Genomic DNA, 17,796 nt, shown 5'->3' on the forward strand with positions numbered 1-17,796 from the left:
CCCCCCGGGTCTCCCACTTGCCACACTGGATTCAGTTCCCTGTTCGGTGTTTGCCCAGAACCCGTGTTATTGCTGTTTTCAGATCAGCTGCAGTGCCAGCTGCAAGAGCAGCGCTTGGTGCGAGTGCCCTTGAGTTCCCTTGCCCTGCTGCTGCTGCTGCTGCTGCTGCTGCTGCTCCGAATTCCCTCTGAGAGCACTAGGTGTCAACAGGCATGATCGTTATTGGAGTCACCTGATACCATACAAGAAGCGATGTCACACAGGCTGCCCAGCAGGACACATCGCTGCCAGGGTCTGTGCCCTAACGGAGGGGCCCAGGGCAACCCAGGCAGATGGTCTGTGAGCGTGACCACCAGCAGCTCTCAGGAGGGCACCGGACGTCTCAGGTGAGCTAAATGCTCAGCGTGGAACAAGGGATGCCAGCCGCCCTCTCCGCTCAAAGTAGAAGAAAGAATTAGCACCTCTTGGGGCCTGGAATGGGCTTGAACTTGCCCAAGGATAATGAAAGCTTTGGGCAGCAGCCCAAGATGTGGCCTTGACCCCACTCAGAAAGCCTCAAGGGGAGGGGTAAGGTGGCAATGGACCCGCTGTCTTCCTCACTGGAAGGGTGCCGTGCCACCTTGCACATGCCCCCGGTCTAAAGGAGACTGCCGTGGGGCCTGACAGCCAAAACCCCCCTGGCCTCTAACCCACCGCCTGGTACCCCAGGGCCAGACGAGGTTTCTCTCTGATGATCCCCTTCTACGTCTGGAATAAGACGACCAGCCCCTCTGGAGGAGAGGGCTGGAAGGTGAGTGAAGAGAAAGTCAGAGGAAGCACAGGGGCTACAATGACTCTAGGACAAACTCTGAATGTCCCCAAATAAAATGACCTCTCACTGCTCAGGCCCCAGGCCAGGCCAGCCGGTCACCTGTCTGTGGGTCAGTCACAGTCCCATTACCCCTTGTCTTTCTCCCTCAGATGCCCAACCTGGCCCCGCTGACACCCTCCCCTACACACACACCTCAAGGTACCCACCCATCCCTGGTAAGCTTTGGGGTTGCTGCAGCTTCCTGAGTGCTCAGAGGGCCTCCCCAGGCCCCCACCCTGGGGGAGGAAGCATCCCCCAAGCAGGCCCCCCAAGCAACACAGGATGTGTTTCTGCCAAATCTGGCCTCAGGTACTTAACTACGCTGCAGCTGCCTCCCCTTGCAGTTGGGGGGGCGGGGGGGGTCCCCGCAAGTGGGAATGGCGGTGACCTTCAAGGCTCCAGACTCCCAGGCCTTATCCATGTACTTCATACTGGGGAGATGTTCACAAGACAGGTTACGCCTGGTTCCTCCCTTCACAGAAAATGTTTCACGTATGGTTCTGAGGCCTCAGGGCCTCGTTATAATAGAGGCCACCCTGACGGAGGCTCATGCTCTCTTTCAAAAGCCTCCACCTTCTAATTTCTTATTTTCCTGTTGAGGAACGCCCGCAGTTCTCAGCTGTTTGCCAAGCAGAGATGACTGACACAACCGGTGTCCAATAAAGAGCCAAGCCTTCCTGGTGCAAGTCTCTTGGTCTCAGAGGCACAGGAAGAAGTGCCTCCTTCCTGGGGGTGGGGGTGGGGGGGTCTTGGCATTCCCCAGAGCGAACAGGGGAGCCCGGGGCCCACTGAGGCCCCCAGGGGAACCAGGCAGCCTAAGGTAGGGCTGGAGAAAGGAACGGAGCCCCGCCTGCAAAGCCCCTCAGCTGTGCCTCTGAGCGTGGCCCCTGCCACCGGTGTTTGGGTCCTGCTCTGTACCCATCTGTGTTGTAGGCTTTTTGTGTTTGCCTTTGCTTTGCTCCTTAGCAAAGTTCCTCTGAAACCCCACCTGGTCCTGGCCGATCTCAGGGAAAAGGGATTTTGCCCTTAGGCCCCTCAGCGAGGGGAGCCTATCAGAGGCCAGATGCTCTTAGTTAGAAGCCGTCACAGGGCCAGGGACCAAGGCAGCCAGGGCGACTAGAATGAAACGCTTAAGCCTGAGTGACAATCCCAGACCGCTGGAAGGGCACAGCGTTCCCTCACGAAGACAACAAACAGCCTCCCAGCAGTCTGTCCCTTCTCTCCTGACCAGCTTCAGGACGCCCGCTGTCGGCCTGAACGCCTGGAAGGAAGCTGGGAGGAGGATGAGGAAGAAGCAGGGCCGGCTTCAGCGGAACCGGCTGATGGGGATGCAGGATCCCGGCCTCGGGCTGAGGAACCCCACGAACGTCTCTGCCCCCGCCCCCTCGTCTCCCAAGGAGGAACTGAAGGTGCTCGCTCGTCTGGGATCTTGGACCACTACAGGTCCACCAGGTAACAGGGCAACTCCTGCCTGACGGAGCAGTCTGCAGTGTGAGAGAGCGGCCACCAGATGGCGACGCAGAGACAAGCGACTCCACCACGCTGCCGGTTGCCGAGCAACTGTGACGCAAAGGGCTCTGAGTTCACACCCTCAAGGCCCCCAGGTTATTTCTAGAGTAACAGACTGTGGCACAGGGAGTGGCCTCAGGAATCCCAGAACTGCCTGTCTTTTAAACCTGGAGAATCCAAAACGGTCCAGGGATCCTAAATCCAGCACCACCCTGGCGTCTAGGAGATTGGGCTACCTTCCCTGCTCTTCTGAAGGCCAAGAATCAGGAAGAGAAAATGAACGTTTTACATTCCCCTCTGCAGTTCCATAGCCACTGGGCATAGTTCCACAGCCACTGGGCAAGCAGGGATTTCCCTGGAGGCTAAAGTGAGCAACCACCTCCTTCTCCCCTCCCCCACTCACCCTTCTAAACAAGGGCTGGGTTAAAGGCATGTGACCTTGAGCCAGACCTTGAGTCGGTCCTTGAGCGCCCAGCTCCTCTGCTGCACTTGAGGGGCTCTAGGGGGTGATAAGGCCTAGCTCTGACCTTCTGTGGTCTTGACTCTCCCTTTCCCCCCAAGAGTTCTGTCCTTGCCTCAACCCTCTCCTCGGGTTCTGATGACCCTGAAAGTAGAATTCTTGCAATTCCAGATAGATAAACACGACCTAAGAAACCAGACAAGGAACCAAGCAAGTGAGGCAGACACAAGACAAGGGGTGTGGTTATAATGAGCTCAAAGCCTGTGCCGGTCTGGTCTGAGAAAGGACCTGGATGAGACAGGGTCAGAGCCTCGGACACAGTCCGAGGGCCCGAGGGCCTGAGGGCCGCGGCATCATCGTGGTCCCAGGCACGCCTTTGGGTCGCCAGGGTCCCACTGGCCCGGAGCTGGGCTCCGACAGGCCCGGGCGTCAGTCACTAAGGGGCCGAGGCCTCCGAGGGGCACCGTGCCCGAGGATCACACAGGCATGTGCAGCTCATTGTACTCGTCCCGGCCGTCCTCGTCGAAGTTTGGTTCGGCGTCTTCCGAGTCCAGCTGCGGGAGGAGCACAAGGTCAGCAGGGGCAGGGACGCCGACGCAGCCCCGCCGTTCCCCAGCTCCTCCCCTGGCCGGCAGCCCTCCAGGCTCCCAGACCTTCTCAGGCCTCGCTGTCTGAAGGCACTGCCACCCCAGACCGAAGCACTTCCCTTGGGCCAAAACCTCACCCTCCCCACCACCTGCAGTGGCAGCGCCTCGCAACAAGACTAATGATACCACATGAGAAGTGCTTTCTTGGGGCCACTCCTAGATCTTGTGGAAACCTCTGCAGACCACGTTTGGGTGGGTGATTTGCCAAGAGACGTCCCTTCCTCCAGATGACAACGATACAGCTCACATGGGTTTCAGCACCACCCCACCACACCTGTCCCTCAGCTGTGCGCTTCTGCTCGACACGCAGCCTGCACCGACGTCTGCAGCAGCCTCTGCTCACTCACACCAGACCCGTCACACTCAGGGCTCTACCTGGATTAGTGTCTGAGTCTCACAGCAACCCCACTAGCCCCACTACACAGAGCAAGTAAGATTTCAGAAGGTCAGGTAACATGTGCACCGTCAGACAACCAGCAGGCGGCGCAGCAGAGGCCGGAACCCAGGGCTCCCTGACTCCAGGCCCCGACCACCCTGACACTGCCCCTAGCTCAACCCCGTACCGCCTGCAGCTCTCTGTTCTGGAAAAGCCGGGGCAGAAGGCAACGCCTCAGAGGCACCGTGAGCAGCAACAGGAAGGGAAAGGCGAGCGAAGCCGCTGTGGACTTGACCACCCAGAGCAGTGCGATGCATCCCAGCTGGATGCAGGTGAACAGGTGCATCCGCCACGTCTTCACCTGGGAACAGGCATCAGGTCTCACCACGCCGCCACTCACACCTCTGGGGACTTGGCTCCCCGAGTCCCAACTTATCTTCATCGTCACCCTGTCCGGGGCTGGCCCGGGGACGCCTCGGACCCTCTGCCCGCCGCCCATCTCCCCACCTCCACGCTTCCAGGCCATACCTTGGTCACATAGGGCTCCTCAGGATGGTGTTTTGCTGGCATGAGGATGAGCAACAGACGCTGGGACAGCTGGATGCCGGACAGCGACGTGACTCCCATGTACAGGAAGATCCCGAAGAGCACGGCTAACGGGATCTGGCGCAGCACGGCCCCCATGACGATGGACAGGCCTGCGGGAGATGGCACAGACCTACCTGACCGAGCCTCGGACAGTCCTGTGCGGACAGACAGGCCCGGTGGGGAGGGGGCGTGGACCAGCTAACTGATGAGCCGGGCGGGCCTCATCACCAGTGACAAGAGCAGATGGAGCAGGACAGGACAGAGAGCCGGGGGAGGATCTGGGAAAAGGGAGCTCGTGGAGGCTGGAGGAGCAGGGCTGGCGGACAGGGCAGGGGCCAGACGGGCCCCACGTGGAGGTTCAGAGGGACCTGGGCCAAGCCTGGAACAGAAAGTTGATTTTTAGGGGTTGCCTTGGGGGTCCCAGAAGGCGAGTCCGTGGGGTGGGGGCCAGGGCCCTGCAAGGTGGACGCGCTCACCCACGAGGCCGGAGATGAGCACGCCGGTGACCCTCTGCTCCCGCACCTCCTGGATCTGGGGCTTGTCTCCGGGCGCGATGGCGGTGCGCATGACGGTCAGGGCATTGACATGGGTGACCGAGCGGACGGTGGTAGCGCTGAGCCAGGGCAACCCAAACAGCCCGCAGAGCCCCCCCAGGGAGCCGATCAGAAGCAGGTCCAGGTGGAAGCCGGAGCCTTTGCGCAGCTTCCGCGCCTTCTGGCTGACAATGAGCCTACGGGGAGAGGGAGCACGGGGTGGGGGCGCGGGCGTGGGGCCCGGCAGCCTGCCTGGCACGCACAGCATGCACAGGGCCGGCGGGGAGCACAGGCGGAGGAGAGCTCTGCCCGGGACCTGCCAGCTTCCTCTCTCAAGTTCCCAAATTAAAGTTCTCACGTGTAAGCGAATTTGAGCCAAATTCCTACACTGTGGATGTCGGAAACGCCACAACAGCCAGATGCCGGGTCTTTGGTTGAACCACATTATCGTGGTTCAACCAAAACGAGAGAATGTGAGCATCGCTGGGTGAGGGGACGAACCGCCCGAGTGTTCTGAGGACTGCCGAGTGCCACCCACCCTGCCCGTGACCCATGTCAAAGCACCCCGGGGAGACTGTCCCCCTTGCCGCCAGCCCCGCCCCTCTCCGCTCGCTGCCCGGGGTCCCCCAGCCCTCTCACGCGGTGATCTGGGTCTCCATGAAGATCAGGATGAGGACCAGGAGGGCGGGCACAGCAGCTGCCACCATCATCCAGGGCGGGAACGGTTGGGCACTGCCCATTGGCGGGATGAACCATGTGCGCTTGTGCGGGGAGGTCACCGAGAGCCCCGTGGGCACTGTCAGCTTCTGCGTGGCCGGAAAGAAGGCAGGGTTCAAAGACCCCGCCCCCCCATGCTAGGAGCCCGTGCAGCAGCTGCTGCCACTAAGCTGTGTGTCCCCAGTACCAGGGCTCCAGGGAATTGGGATGTGAACAGGTTTGGGGCGGGGGGGGATCAGTTCTGCAGCCTCCCTTTAAGCTGCTGTCCCTTTAAGGGTGTGGTGTAGGGCAGAGATGCGACACACCTTCTCCCAGATCCCCAGAACTGCCAGGAAACCCGCTGTGGGGGCACCTGCCGTGCTGCCCCCAGCCCCGTACCCGCTCCTCCAGGACTCTTGCCTAAAGGGTCACACACAGCCTCAGACCCCCTGGGTGGCCTCCTCGGCGGGACCACACGCCTGCTTCTGAAACCCCCAGCCCGTCCATCCCAGCGCAGCCCCAGGAGGTCGCTGCCACTCCACTAGGAAAGCTGGGCTCCAGCCCCGATCTCGGCTGCTGGGGCTGCAGTGGGGGCGGGTCACAGCCTGCCTCTCGAGGCCGCGGGGCGAGAACCAGCCAGCAGAGGGGGCCGGGGCTCGCTCACCTGCGTGTAGGTGTCTGTGATGGAATAGTTCACCAGGACCATGACCAGGATGGAGATGGGGATGCCGAAGTCCCCGATGATGCGGCGGGCCTTAGGAGAAGGGGAGCAGAGGCGGGGGCGAGGGTCAGGAGACCAACAGGGACTCATTACCCCCGAGTTCTCTTGGGCCTGAGCTGGTTCGGGAAGTTCCCCAACCTGTCCCTTCGAACCCCATGGATGCCAGCCAGCCCAGGCGGGCATTCCTCTTCGGATTAGACTTCTCCAGGCTTCTGACGGGGATGGGGCTGCTCAGACTGCTTTGAGGTCCATGTGTCGGCCGGGAGAAGGGGCGGCCCCTCTCTGGAGCGGAGCCCGGCAGTCACAGTGGGAACTGAGGAAGTCCCACACTCCTGCCAGCCACACACCTTGCCTCCCAGGAAGCGGCTGTTCCTGAACTTGCGTAGGAAGAAGGCGATGAGGAAGGTCCCGAGCATGAGGATGAGCGACAGCAGGGCTGTGTTGGGCTGGTTCCTCGGGCCTGGCGGCCCCTCGGTGGGCGGCAGAGCACTCCCGTTCAGGTCCAGCTCCGCCTCCAGCACCTCCTCAGGGGGGTAGAATGGCAGCAGTGGGTGCTCCATGAACACCTGGGTGGGTTACAGGGGTGTCTTAGTGCTCACCTGAGCAGGTGAGCCTGGTTTCGTCACCATCAGGACACCTGCAAGAGAGAGAAGGCTGGCCCCTCACCGACTGACCAGGCAACAGTAACGCAGAGGACACCCAGCTCTGACACACATCCCCCTCTACAAAAGGGGACCGAGGCCCCCAGCCCCACGGTGCTGACAGTGATCACGTCTTCACGTCCTTATGCAGGTGAACCTTGGAGTTCTGACCAACACCTGCGGGTCTGACTCCTCCCCCTGCAGCTCACACCTAACCCAGCTGTCCCCGCCCCCCACCCCATACCCAGCAGAGCCCCCCTCTTTGGGCCCTCCGCCTCCAAGGCTCCGTCCGTGCTGCCCCCTCCCATGCTCTTCTCTCCAGGGTGCTGCCCACCCGCATCTACACCTGCCCTGCCCCCAAGACCTCTCTGGACCTCCACCTTGTAGATCTTGTGGAAGGTCTCGTAGATGAAAATGAGAGAGATGAGGAAGGCGAAGATCTCCTGGGTGAAAGGCGAGATGTAGCGGACCAGGAAGCTGCCCTCCGCGGCCACCAGAGCAATGACGAAGACCACCAGCCAGAGGCCGACCCACACCCGGCCGGTGAGGTACTCCAGGTCCTGGGACTGGCAGAACTGGCAGCCAGGAGGGCGGGGCGGTCACCCACAGCAGTCTGCCCTGGACATCGGGGGCCCCGTGGGGGTGGGGGGGGCGGGGAAGGTCAACTCCAAGGGGGAGTGCAGGAGACAGCAGGGACCTGGGCTGGGAAAGGAGGGAGACGCAGGGAGGGGCGGGTGGTCCCTGGGGAGGAGCAGGGCAGGGCTGTCACCTTGAAGAAGGCTTCCTCAAAGACCAGCAGTGGCCCTGAGAAGCCAACCACCAGCAGCGGCTGGGCCCCCAGCAGAGAGAAGAGGACGCCCAGCACAGCCGTGGACACGATCAGCTCGGACACGCCCATCAGCCCTTCAGTCTTCTCCCCTGGGGAAGGCCAGGGTCAGCAAGCGGCAGGGCCCTGGCCTGGCTGCCACCTGGCCTCTCTTCCTCATCTAGCCTACCCTAACCCGGGGACCCAGAAGGGAGCAGTCCCCCGGAGCAATGCGTCCATGCTCTGGACAGGGCCCCTCACCCCCGCCCCCACCAAGGTGACCATGGCATCCTCCACCGCTTCTCGCTCGATAGCCCCCAAAAGTGACCCCGGACTCCCCTGCCCCGGCAGCTCAGGGCGGCCACACTGGACACTATATCCCCGCGCACCCATAAGCCCATAAAGCGAGCTCGGGGACACCCGGACACAGGAGCCTGCAGGTGACACCGAGCCCCTGACCTCTCGGCCCCTCCCCTCACCTAGCAGCCCCCCGAAGGTGATGGCGGGGCTGAGGGCAGCGAAGTAGATAAAGAGCACAGCAGCCACGCACTGGGAGTGCAGGGCATCCCGCAGGTCGCTGGGGTAGTGCGGGTACCGGCGCTTCACGTCCCGGATGAGCCCCCCAAACACCAAGCCAGTCCGTCGCAGGGGGTCGTCTTCAGGGGTCACCTCGGGGCCCCCCAGTTCCACCGACAACTCTGGGAAACAAGGGGCTGCTGCGACACAGACCACCTTCTCCCACTTGGAGGCCCTGATCCTTCCCAGCCAGGCCCAGGGGGCAGGGGTCTGGGGGCAGGGACCTGGGGTCAGGGACCGGACACAGGACTCTGGGAGCCCCTATGGGGCTGAAGTCATGGCCTCAGGAGCTGTGTCCGGGAGCCGGGCGGGGGCGTGGCTCTGGGCCCCAAAGGGTCTAACCTTTCCCAGGGGCCACATAGCCTCCCAGGGAGCTCATCCGCTTCCTCAGCAGCTCGCGCTGGTAGGCAGCCACGGAGCGCAGCAGGTCGCGGCCCTCCACCTCCGACGGCGGGATCACGATGCTGCCGTCCAGGAACTCGCTGATGGCGCTCAGGAGGTCCTGCCGGTCATCGGCCTGGTAGGCCGCCTCATGAAACAGCTGGGGGCGGGGAAGCAGGGGCTGAGCCCACTCAGGGAGCCCCGGAGAGGGGGGGCTTCCGGGCAGGGGGTGTGAGGACCTTCAGCCACACACACACAGGTCAAGTCCAATGTCAAAATTCTGACTCAGGGGCCCTCCTTGTGGGCTGGCAGCTACAGCCTGAGCACTGCCCCTCTGAGTGTCTGCCCTCTATTCCCCCGGGAGCCCCCAGACTTTCCCACAACACCATCACGGCAGGGCTCAGCCCCAGCCGGCCGCGCAGAGGCCTCCAGGGCCTCGCGGAATGGAGAGCAGCCACCTCCTGCTGGCTGGCGAGCACAGGGTCCGGCAGAAGTAACGCCTGCTTGAGTGTGGTTGGTGGGGTAACACTGTGGGTGTAATCATTTTAAGGTTTTCATTTGAACATCTCACCTAAAATGTCATGTGCTGTGCCTGAGTGGGATAGTGTTACGTTACAGAATTACTGGCTTATGATTGCATAATAAACCAGGGGCGTTGTCTGTGCCAGGACCCGTGTTCCAAACGGCACACTCCTGTCCGAGCCCAGGAGAAGCCGCAGCAAAGACCCGCACATCAGCTGGTTCGAGTCTCACGTCACACCCACACCCTGGAGGTCCGGGCTGCGTCTCCTCTGCTGCCACCTCCCTCCCCCACAGCCCCAGCCTCCCCGCACCCCAAAGCACTGCCTCCACCCAGGAGGGCCTCCAGCAGCCTGGCACCCATGGGCACCCTGGGCACAGGGAGAGAGACAGGGAGCAAGGGGGACCCCGGGGTGGGGGTGGGGGGGGCGACAGGCCTCGAGCGCCCGGCCCAGGGGCTGCAGGACCAACCTTATCAGACATGAGGGTGGCGATGGAGCGTCCGAGCTCGTGGTAGTCGGTGGTGGTGTGGCTGGGCCCCAGCATCACGAAAAGGAAGCGAACCGGCACGGGGACCTCGAGCACGGATTCCAGGAGCACGGCCTCGTGCAGCCGCACGAAGGCCGCCGCTGGCTGCTCCAAGAAAGGCACACAGCCTGGGGGAGAGCAAGGCACAGGGTGCTGGGCGCAGGGGAGCGGCCCGGGGTGGGGGGGAGTGGGGGGGGGAGGAGGGGAAGTCTTAGCCAGCACATACAAACAGCGGGGCAGGGCGTGCTCCGCGCAAAGAAACCCCATCCGAAAGGAGACTTGTTCTCCCCGTTTATACGTTCGTGTGCCTACCACAACGATCAACAGATGGAAGTGAAGGGTCGTCGGGTGGGGGGTGCTGGTTTCTGATTCTCACAAGGGCACTACATGGGTTAGCAGCCGCCCCAGAGAGCCCACAGCGGGCAGGGAAGCAGGCAGAGGACAGGGGAAGAAAGGGCTGGAGCCCAGACAGGTTGGGGGGTTCAAGGGGGGCGGGGAGGAAGAGGCAGCCTGCAGGCCCAAGCTCAAGACCAGCAGACCCCAGCGGAGGCTGCGGAGACCCCCGTGCCCCTGCCCCCCGGCGCCCACCGTCCTTACCCACGAGCACCACGGTAGCCTCCGCATCTTCGGGGATCTTCTCCAGCAGCTTCAGGCTTTTCCCCCGGTAGCCGTCTCCCCCGGACAGGTGGAGGGGCTTCTGAGGACGCAGAACTGGAATAGGGCTGGGACCCAGACCGGAGGCCGTGGCAGGCCCTCCCTTCCCTTGCCCCAGCCCTGGACTCTGCCCTCCCACCCCTGGGCCTGGGCCCTGCTTTCCCCCACCCCCGCCAAGGCAGGGACTGCTGGTGATGGGCCCCACGTCAGGAGGGAGCCCCTTCTCCGAGCCCCCCCACAACCACCTCGGACTTATCTTGTTTCAATGGCTCCCCTGGGCCTGCTACCTCCTCCCACTTAGCCCCCCTGTTGCTCCAGACTCGGGGGGCCCCTTGCACATCCCCTGAAGATGCCCCCACAGGCCTAGTACGGGGCCGGGCCTCCCACCTTCCCGACCCCCTCCAGGAAGCATCAGTGGCCTCCGCTGAAACTGGAAGCCCTCCCACCCCACCCCCACCTCACCTCAGGTCAGAAAAAGGCGACTGACCTCCTTGGCATCGGGGTCGTGAGACCAGAGTACGGCCGGCTCCCCCAGGCTATCGGCCATGGTAGGCACTGCCCCGTCGGGGCCGTGACTGGGAGTGGGGTGGTGATTCCCCAGGACCGAGTTCACGCTGGAGCTGGACATGTTTCGGGGAAAGAAGCCACCGTCCTTGTCATCGTTGGGGTGGCTGGGGAAAGGGCAAAGGTGGAGAGGCAGGTTAGGGGGAGAGGCCCGCGGTGGACTGAGGTCGTGAGGAAGTGAGACACGGAGGGTCAGGGCCTCTACCCCTCGGCCTCAGTGGAAGAAAGAACTTTCTAATGGTTGGTGCGGTCCAAAGGGGAGTCAGGAATGAGCTCCCCGTCCCTCGGGGTACTCAAGCAGAGGCTGCAAAGTCACACAGGAGAGTCTGTACTCCTGGAGGGACAGCTGAACCGGGAGACACCCCCCCACACACTGGGCACCCCTCCCGGGCACCTGTGCTTCAGCAGGAGGGTGCGCAGGACGCTGGCCCTGTCCTCCGGCCGGATCTGGTCGGACACAATCATGGTCTCCACCACGAGGTGTGCAATGCCTGGCAGAGTGGTCTGCTCCAGGTCCAGGAGGGCAGCTCCTAGGGGCACAGTCAGAGGAGGGGACACGGTCCCATCAGATAGGAAAAAAGCCAGCCCCCAGCTGCCGTGCTCGCCCAGGCAGACAAACTTGCACCCAGGCAGACACGCAACCCCACATGGCCCCAGCCCAGCCAGGTTGTGAAAAGCGCAGCAGGGAACGAGGGTGTGGCCCCTCTCCACCCCAGGAAGGAGGCATCTGTTGGTTTCAGCCACACAGACTGCCTGCCGTCTACTGTGCCCTGGGTTCAGGGCCAGGTCCCAGGGCAAGGCCCTGCCCCTCAGGGCTCACTGCTGCGCAGGCAGCCGGATTCCAGGTGCCCCAAGCAGCAGCCAGACCTCGTCTGGGCCCCAGGACTCCAGGGAGTAAGTCCCCGGGAGCCGGGCAGCCTGGCACGGGCTCGGCGGCCTGGGCAGAGGGTGCGCAGCCCCAGGGCCAGGCCCGCAGGGCCCCTACCGTGGGCGATGGTCCTCCGGAGCTCCAGGAGGCTGCGGAAGGAGAGCGAGGCCACGTGCGGCTTCCCCCAGCGCTCCGTCTCTTCCTCCACGTCCTCCTCGAACTTGATCCAGCGCGCCGTCTCCCGCCAGTGGGGCTCCTGGCCGCCACGGTCCAGCATCAACTCATTCAGCTCCACGAACACCTGGGGTGGGCACCAAGGGGGAGGGCCAGGTGGGCCGTGGAGACCGGGCAAGGCGGAAAGGAAGGGAAAGGGAGGCTCTGGGGAGCAGAGGCGAGAGGAGCCACCACCCCCATCCCAGGGCCTGCACCTCATGAGGCCTCCGGTCCAACTGCTTCTTCTTCTTCTTCTTGCGCAGGATGGGGGCCAGGCCTCTGGGGCTGCCCCTCACAGCCTGCGTTCGAGACGGCTTCTTCACTAAGTGCCGCCTCATGCCAGGGTTGTCCTCCAGCCGGTGACCTGCAGAGGAGGTGGGCTTGGCAGTCCCGGGGGTCTATCTCAGGGTCTCCAGGTCATGGCCAGGCCCTCCAGCACCCTGCTCTGCCCAGCCAGTCCACAGTGACCCAGGGGCTACACCAACGGACTACATCCTCCGATGTGGCTGTTTCACAGATAAGGAAACTGAGGCCCAGGGAGGAGGGAAGGACTAGCTCACAGTCACACAGGGAACCACTAGCCAAGCCACAGTGAAAAGGCAGACCCCAACTCGGCCCACAGCCCCTGCCACGGCCACAGCCACTGCCTCTCACTCTGGAGTGTCATGACCCACGGCGAGTCGCCAAGCCCCAGGCCCCCGGCACTTTCCCTGAGCCCTCTCTCAGCACCCATGTCCAACCCCACAGGTACAGGCTAATGCAGGCAGCTCCTCCCTGCCTGCCTCCCTGCCTGCCTCTTCTCGGCCAGCAGCTGGGGAAAGGCCATCAGCCCCTTTACTCACCCGCTGGTTCCCCTGCCATGGGGCTCAGCGGGTCCCTGGCGGACTCCCACAGGTCACAGTGTTCAAGGGCCAGCACAAACATCTCTAAGTCCTCTGAGGCCAGTGAGTCTCGAGGACCGAGAGCTGGAGCCCTCCCCGGGCCCTGGCCCTCAGCATCCGGGGGGGGCCCAGGGCTCAGGGCCCCATCGGCCATGGTGACCTCCTCCGGCGGGCTCGTCATTCCCAGATGGCGGCCGGGGCCCCAGCCCTGCCCCCTCCCAGAGCCCCGGCTCTCCTAAGAGATGGCAGCCTGGACGGGGAAGGGGCCCTTGTCCAGCCAGAGCTGGGGGTGGCTGGGCCTCTCAACCCCGACTCCCCGCGTCCCCAGGATGGCTCCCGGCTGCTGCCAGCCCTCACCCGGGATCTGTAAACACACCCTCCCCCGACCCCCCCCCATCCTGCCACCACCACTGCTGCCGCCATCGGATTGTTCCTGTCCCTGTCCTCAGGCCCTGGCAACTTTCCATGACGTATTGAGCTCAAGCCCTCCTTCCCACCCCCGCCCACACACTGGTTCTGGGGGGGGAGGGAGGCGGGGTCAGTGATGCCTCTGGCCTGGGCACAGAGCCCCACGGGCGATGACAGGTGGCACAGAAACCAGGGCCTGATAAGATAGAAAGAATGTGCCGAGATCACAGCCAGGGCCAGCCCAGGGTGGTGGGTCAGGGGGGAGGGGGCAGGCTCCGCCGACACAGGGAGAGGCAGGGCCCGGCACGGTGGCCCCGACTCAAGGGGCTAGTTTGAAAAGAGTCTGCCCCAAGAAGACGATGGAGATATATATAATGGTATCTCCAAACACCAGGTGGAAGGGGGGCTCCCTTATTCCAGAGGTGGATCAGGGGACAGAATCAGGACAGAAGGGCAGAGATGTCATGAAGGAAAATCTCAGCTCTGGAAACCAGAGCTGAGAGGTAGTGAGCTCCCCATCACCAGCCACATTCTAGCAGGCAGGGGTACTGCAGAGGGTGGCTCAGCCCTGGGCTGGGGAGAACACGGAGCCTCTCCAAGGTCCCTCACGGGCTCGGTGCTCCCGGGAGTGGGCCATGGGGGCTGCTCTAGGGTATCACTCACTTTTCATGTCATCCAGGTCCGCGGAGCCCAACATCTGGGCCTCCGCCTCGTCAGTGGGCACCTGCTGCTCCGGGCCTCCCAGGCTGCCCAGGGCACTGCCTGGGCAGAGCCGCTCCCGAAGGTCATAGCTGGCCGATGGGCTCCAAGGCCGGCTCTTCTCCCCAGCGACTCGGGAGGTCCAAGCCCGGGGGCTGAGGGAGCTGAGGGAGCTGAGGAGGCAACAGACAGCCTTGGACTTGACAGGAAGCCACAGTGGAGATGGACCAGGTTAGGGAGCTCCTCTGCCTCCAGCGCAGGGCCAGGCCCCTCCCTCCCGGGCCGAGGAGAAAGCGCACCGCCGCCCTCCTGCCCCCGTCACACTGGACCCCCTTCCTCTCCATCTCCACCCTCCTCTTCACTCCGACGCCCTCTCTCCTGGAGGAGTCTTCCCCTCTTGGCCCTCGGATTCCCCCTTGCCAATCATGTGGACAGGGAGGGCCGCCGCTCCCCACCTCCTCTGCCCCCTCGCCTCGCCTCTCCTCTCCCCTTCTCTGGGGTCAGAGGAGGACACATTCTCCGGGATCAGGCAGGAGCCCGGGACCTCCTCTGAGCTGGGCTGGAGGCCAGTACCTGACCGAGTGCTGGGGACTCTTGTCGGAGCGAGGAGCCCCTGAAGACAGGGGCTTGGTGAAGGCAGCCCTTCCAGAGGAGCTGGGACTGTCATCCTCGTCACTTCCAATGGAGAACTGCAGACAGACCAGATGTGTCCTGGGCCCCTGCCCCAACCCAGCCACCCCGCCCTCACTGAACAGCCAGCCTGCCCTCGGGGAGAGGGGGGTGCAGACACCTACCTTGGCTTTCTGGGGGGACCCTGAGGGTGGGGGCTCCACAGGCTCGGCCTCAGATTCCCCTGCCTCTTCCTCTTCCTCCTCCTCCTCCTCTTCCTCCTCCATCCCCATTCCCCCCTCCTCCTGGATGGGAGGGGTCCCCTCGGAGGGGGCCACAGAGGTCCTCTCCTTCTTCTTCCTCCTGGTCTGCCGGGCAGAGGCAGGGGGCAGTCGCCGCAGCTTGTGGGGTGGAGGCAGGCGCACCGAGAGCGGATGGTGAGTGTGGTGGGATGTGTGCCGGTGAACTGGGGGTACAGGAGGGTCAGTTGGGGCCCCCACAGCAGATGGGGACCCCTCACCACCCTAGGGACACACACCTTATTCTGGCTCAAGGCCTCCAACAAGGGCACCCTAGCCCTTCCTCCAGAGCCAGGTTCCCCCTAACACCTGTGTACGTGGCCTGGCAGAGTGGGGGGACGGGAATGATGCAAAGGGGGTTCATGAAAGAGGGGTGGTGGGAATGGGAGGACATGACGCAGCAAAGTCGGGCCAGAGAGCTCAGGAGGGGAGACGAGGAGGCAGAGAGAGGTGGGCCAGGGGCTCGGCAGCCGTGGGGAAGGTGAAGGTCACGCACAGAGGGAGGCCTGGGGCCCAGGTCCCTACGTTCCCCCTGCGATGGGCGAGGGAGGCAGGATGACTTAACATGGCATGGTGGCCCCACGCAACATCCAGCACAGCGTCCAGCACAAGATGACACTGGGTGACCCAGCCAGTGGTGAGCGCGGTGATGGTGGCAATGAAGGTGATGGTGGTGAGGGTGGCCGCGCCAGGGGTCCCCAGACTACCCACACTCGAAGTCCCGCTCGCTGTAGTTGCGGCTGGGCTTCTCGGGGTCCCAGGCCGGGGGCTTGCTGATGAGGTCCCCAAACCTGCTCACAGCCAAGGTCTTGCCCAAGTCATCGTCCTCCTCCTCCACGTCGGGGCTCAGAGGGGGCTCCTCCAAGGGCACCCGGACCTGCAGGCTCAGACAGCTCTCCTAAGGACCCTTGAACGCCCCACACCCACCCAACGCCAAGCCCTGGGAGGAAGCAGGGGAGACCAGCGGGCTCCATCTTCCACAACCCCCGTTCTTCCAGGGCCTCAGGCTGGGGTCAGCTCCCCAGGCTTGGGAAGACGGGACAACGGATCTGAAAAATACCACAAGACCCCTCTTTCTCCATACCGCCTAGCCCAGCTCCATCTTGGAGCTTGGGGGTCCCAGGGTCAGCCAGAGGACACCCCAATCCTGTTTGGGATCTCCCCCCCTCCTCATTCCCCATCCCCACTCGTCAGTCACCTGGGGTAAGGGGGAGGCGCCCCCGGGCGGCGGGATCACTCCGTTGGCCATGGCCGGGGAGGCGGCTTGGGAGGTTCTCGCTCACTGAGGGACCCGTGACCCGGGCGAGACGAAGGGGGCGCTGCGGGGACCTAGTGGGGGGTACTGGGGGAGGAAGGGAGGGTCTGGATCCTCGCACAGCCCTCCGCTCCCCTCTCTGGAGCCCTATCCCCCGCCCGCCCTAGCTCCCAACCAAGGCCCGGCCACACCCGGGCGCCCTGGGGCCCGGCCCCGGCCCGCCGAGCCCCGCCCCACCCTGCCCTGCGGTACCTCGGGGCTCCGGGACTTGCGGCGCCCGGGCCGGCCTCTGTGCCCCATCTCCCTCCGACTCTCGCTCAGAAGCCTGTCGCCGCGTAGGGCCGAGCAGCTGGGGGGCGCCCGCGGCGGAGGGCAGCCGAGCCGGCCTGGCGGACGCAGGCGCCGGAGTCCGCAGCTCGCGGCTCCACCTCCTCGCGCTCCACTCCGCAGCTCCGCGCCGCCGCCGCCACCACCGCCGCCGCCGCCGCCGGGCAGCACAATGGGAGCGGGCGTGCGGTGACTCACCTCGCCCCGGCCCACCCGGCCCCACGCGCGGCCCCCACGCGCGGCCTCCGCAGCACCCCACCAGCCCTTTCTCTGGACGTCCCACACTTCGCTGGAGCAGAGACCTCCCTCTTCTTGCTTTTAGCCTCCCTCCCCTCAAGAGGCGCGGGGGCGACCCCTCTGCAAACATAAGCCCCTCCGACCTGAGCTCACAGCATGGGGAAGCACCCGCCACCTCTCCCTTCAGTCCCAATATAGCCCCAAATGCTGGGCTTGTCACCACCGCACCACCCAGTATTTGACCTTGGCCTCTGTTTCCCCACCTGTAGCCAACAGGGCCAGGAATAGGAGTGTTTCAAAGTTTCAGGGGGCTCTGAGATTCTGTGGCTGTTTCCATTCCTCCCTCCCTGGTCCCCCACTCCCTGAGGTTACATCTCCTTTTCCAAGGGCAAAGGTCTTCGGACCAAACTAATGGGTTTGACCCTTTGGGGGGTCTCACTGAAACGGAGCACAAGGCCATGTGCATTAACCCCACAACCACATGTGTGAAGACACCCCTGAGTCCTTAGGAGGACATAAAAGGAGGTCAGGGGAGAGCGGGAGATGGAGCTGATGGGCAGGGGAAGGTGGAACTGGCCAGGCCCAGGAGAGGAAACCAGCTCCTGGGAGGAGCGGGAAGGGTGCTAGCACAAATGGAGCTCCATGAGGGGTCAAGTTCAACCCTGTGGCCTTGAACATGTAATTTGCCGTCTCCAACCCCGGCCTTCATGTGGTTCCCAGCCCAGCCCAAAGGAAGATTGTTCTCTATTCAGAGCCACACAAGGGGCAGAGCAGACAGACAGCAAGAGTCTGTCCAGCACCCACTTCTGCTCTGTGCAGCGGCGGGGTGCCAGGCCCTCTCGGGCTCATCTCAGCCTTCCCGCAGCCGAGGCCCGGGGAGGCTTGTTAACCAGCCGTGGGCACAGCCGGGAAGCAGGTGGCCACCAGGGCATCACTGGTGTATAGGTGACTG

General features: G+C 63.8%; 1 protein-coding gene across 3 annotated transcripts; it reads right to left on the reverse strand.

The window, feature by feature from the left end:
- Positions 1-3,045: 3,045 nt before the first annotated feature.
- Positions 3,046-16,704, reverse strand: SLC4A3 (solute carrier family 4 member 3). Of its 3 annotated transcripts, XM_045854603.1 has the most exons (23): positions 16,533-16,704; positions 16,224-16,367; positions 15,737-15,902; positions 14,912-15,192; positions 14,691-14,806; positions 14,082-14,290; positions 12,345-12,493; positions 12,034-12,217; positions 11,443-11,578; positions 10,972-11,155; positions 10,428-10,527; positions 9,774-9,958; positions 8,745-8,943; positions 8,306-8,524; positions 7,791-7,939; positions 7,402-7,596; positions 6,728-6,946; positions 6,324-6,413; positions 5,603-5,769; positions 4,907-5,160; positions 4,371-4,540; positions 4,030-4,203; positions 3,046-3,373 (listed from the first exon to the last, which is right to left on the reverse strand). In XM_045854603.1, the coding sequence occupies exons 2-23, from the start codon at positions 16,272-16,274 to the stop codon at positions 3,296-3,298; spliced, it is 3,675 nt and encodes a 1,224-aa protein (XP_045710559.1). In that variant the 5' UTR covers positions 16,275-16,367; positions 16,533-16,704; the 3' UTR covers positions 3,046-3,295. The 3 variants fall into 3 exon arrangements, with proteins under 3 accessions (XP_045710559.1, XP_045710569.1, XP_045710579.1); XM_045854613.1 differs by lacking the exon at positions 16,533-16,704 and having other exon boundaries at positions 14,912-16,074; positions 16,224-16,361; XM_045854623.1 differs by lacking the exons at positions 14,082-14,290; positions 14,691-14,806; positions 14,912-15,192; ... (1 more) ...; positions 16,224-16,367; positions 16,533-16,704 and adding an exon at positions 12,972-13,354.
- Positions 16,705-17,796: the final 1,092 nt, after the last annotated feature.

Source organism: Phyllostomus hastatus, unplaced genomic scaffold (genome assembly GCF_019186645.2).
Source record: "Phyllostomus hastatus isolate PE091 unplaced genomic scaffold, TTU_PhHast_1.1 phas_contig_137, whole genome shotgun sequence".
Lineage (NCBI taxonomy): Eukaryota > Metazoa > Chordata > Mammalia > Chiroptera > Phyllostomidae > Phyllostomus > Phyllostomus hastatus.

Coding starts and splice junctions, on each gene's coding strand:
- SLC4A3 (XM_045854603.1), bottom strand. CDS start 16,274: ATGGCCAACGGAGTGATCCCGCCGCCCGGGGGCGCCTCCCCCTTACCC. Junction 4,541..4,906: donor GCTCATCTCCGGCCTCGTGG/GTGAGCGCGTCC, acceptor CATCTCCCGCAG/GCCTGTCCATCGTCATGGGG. Junction 3,374..4,029: donor AGAACAGAGAGCTGCAGGCG/GTACGGGGTTGA, acceptor CTCCTCCCGCAG/CTGGACTCGGAAGACGCCGA.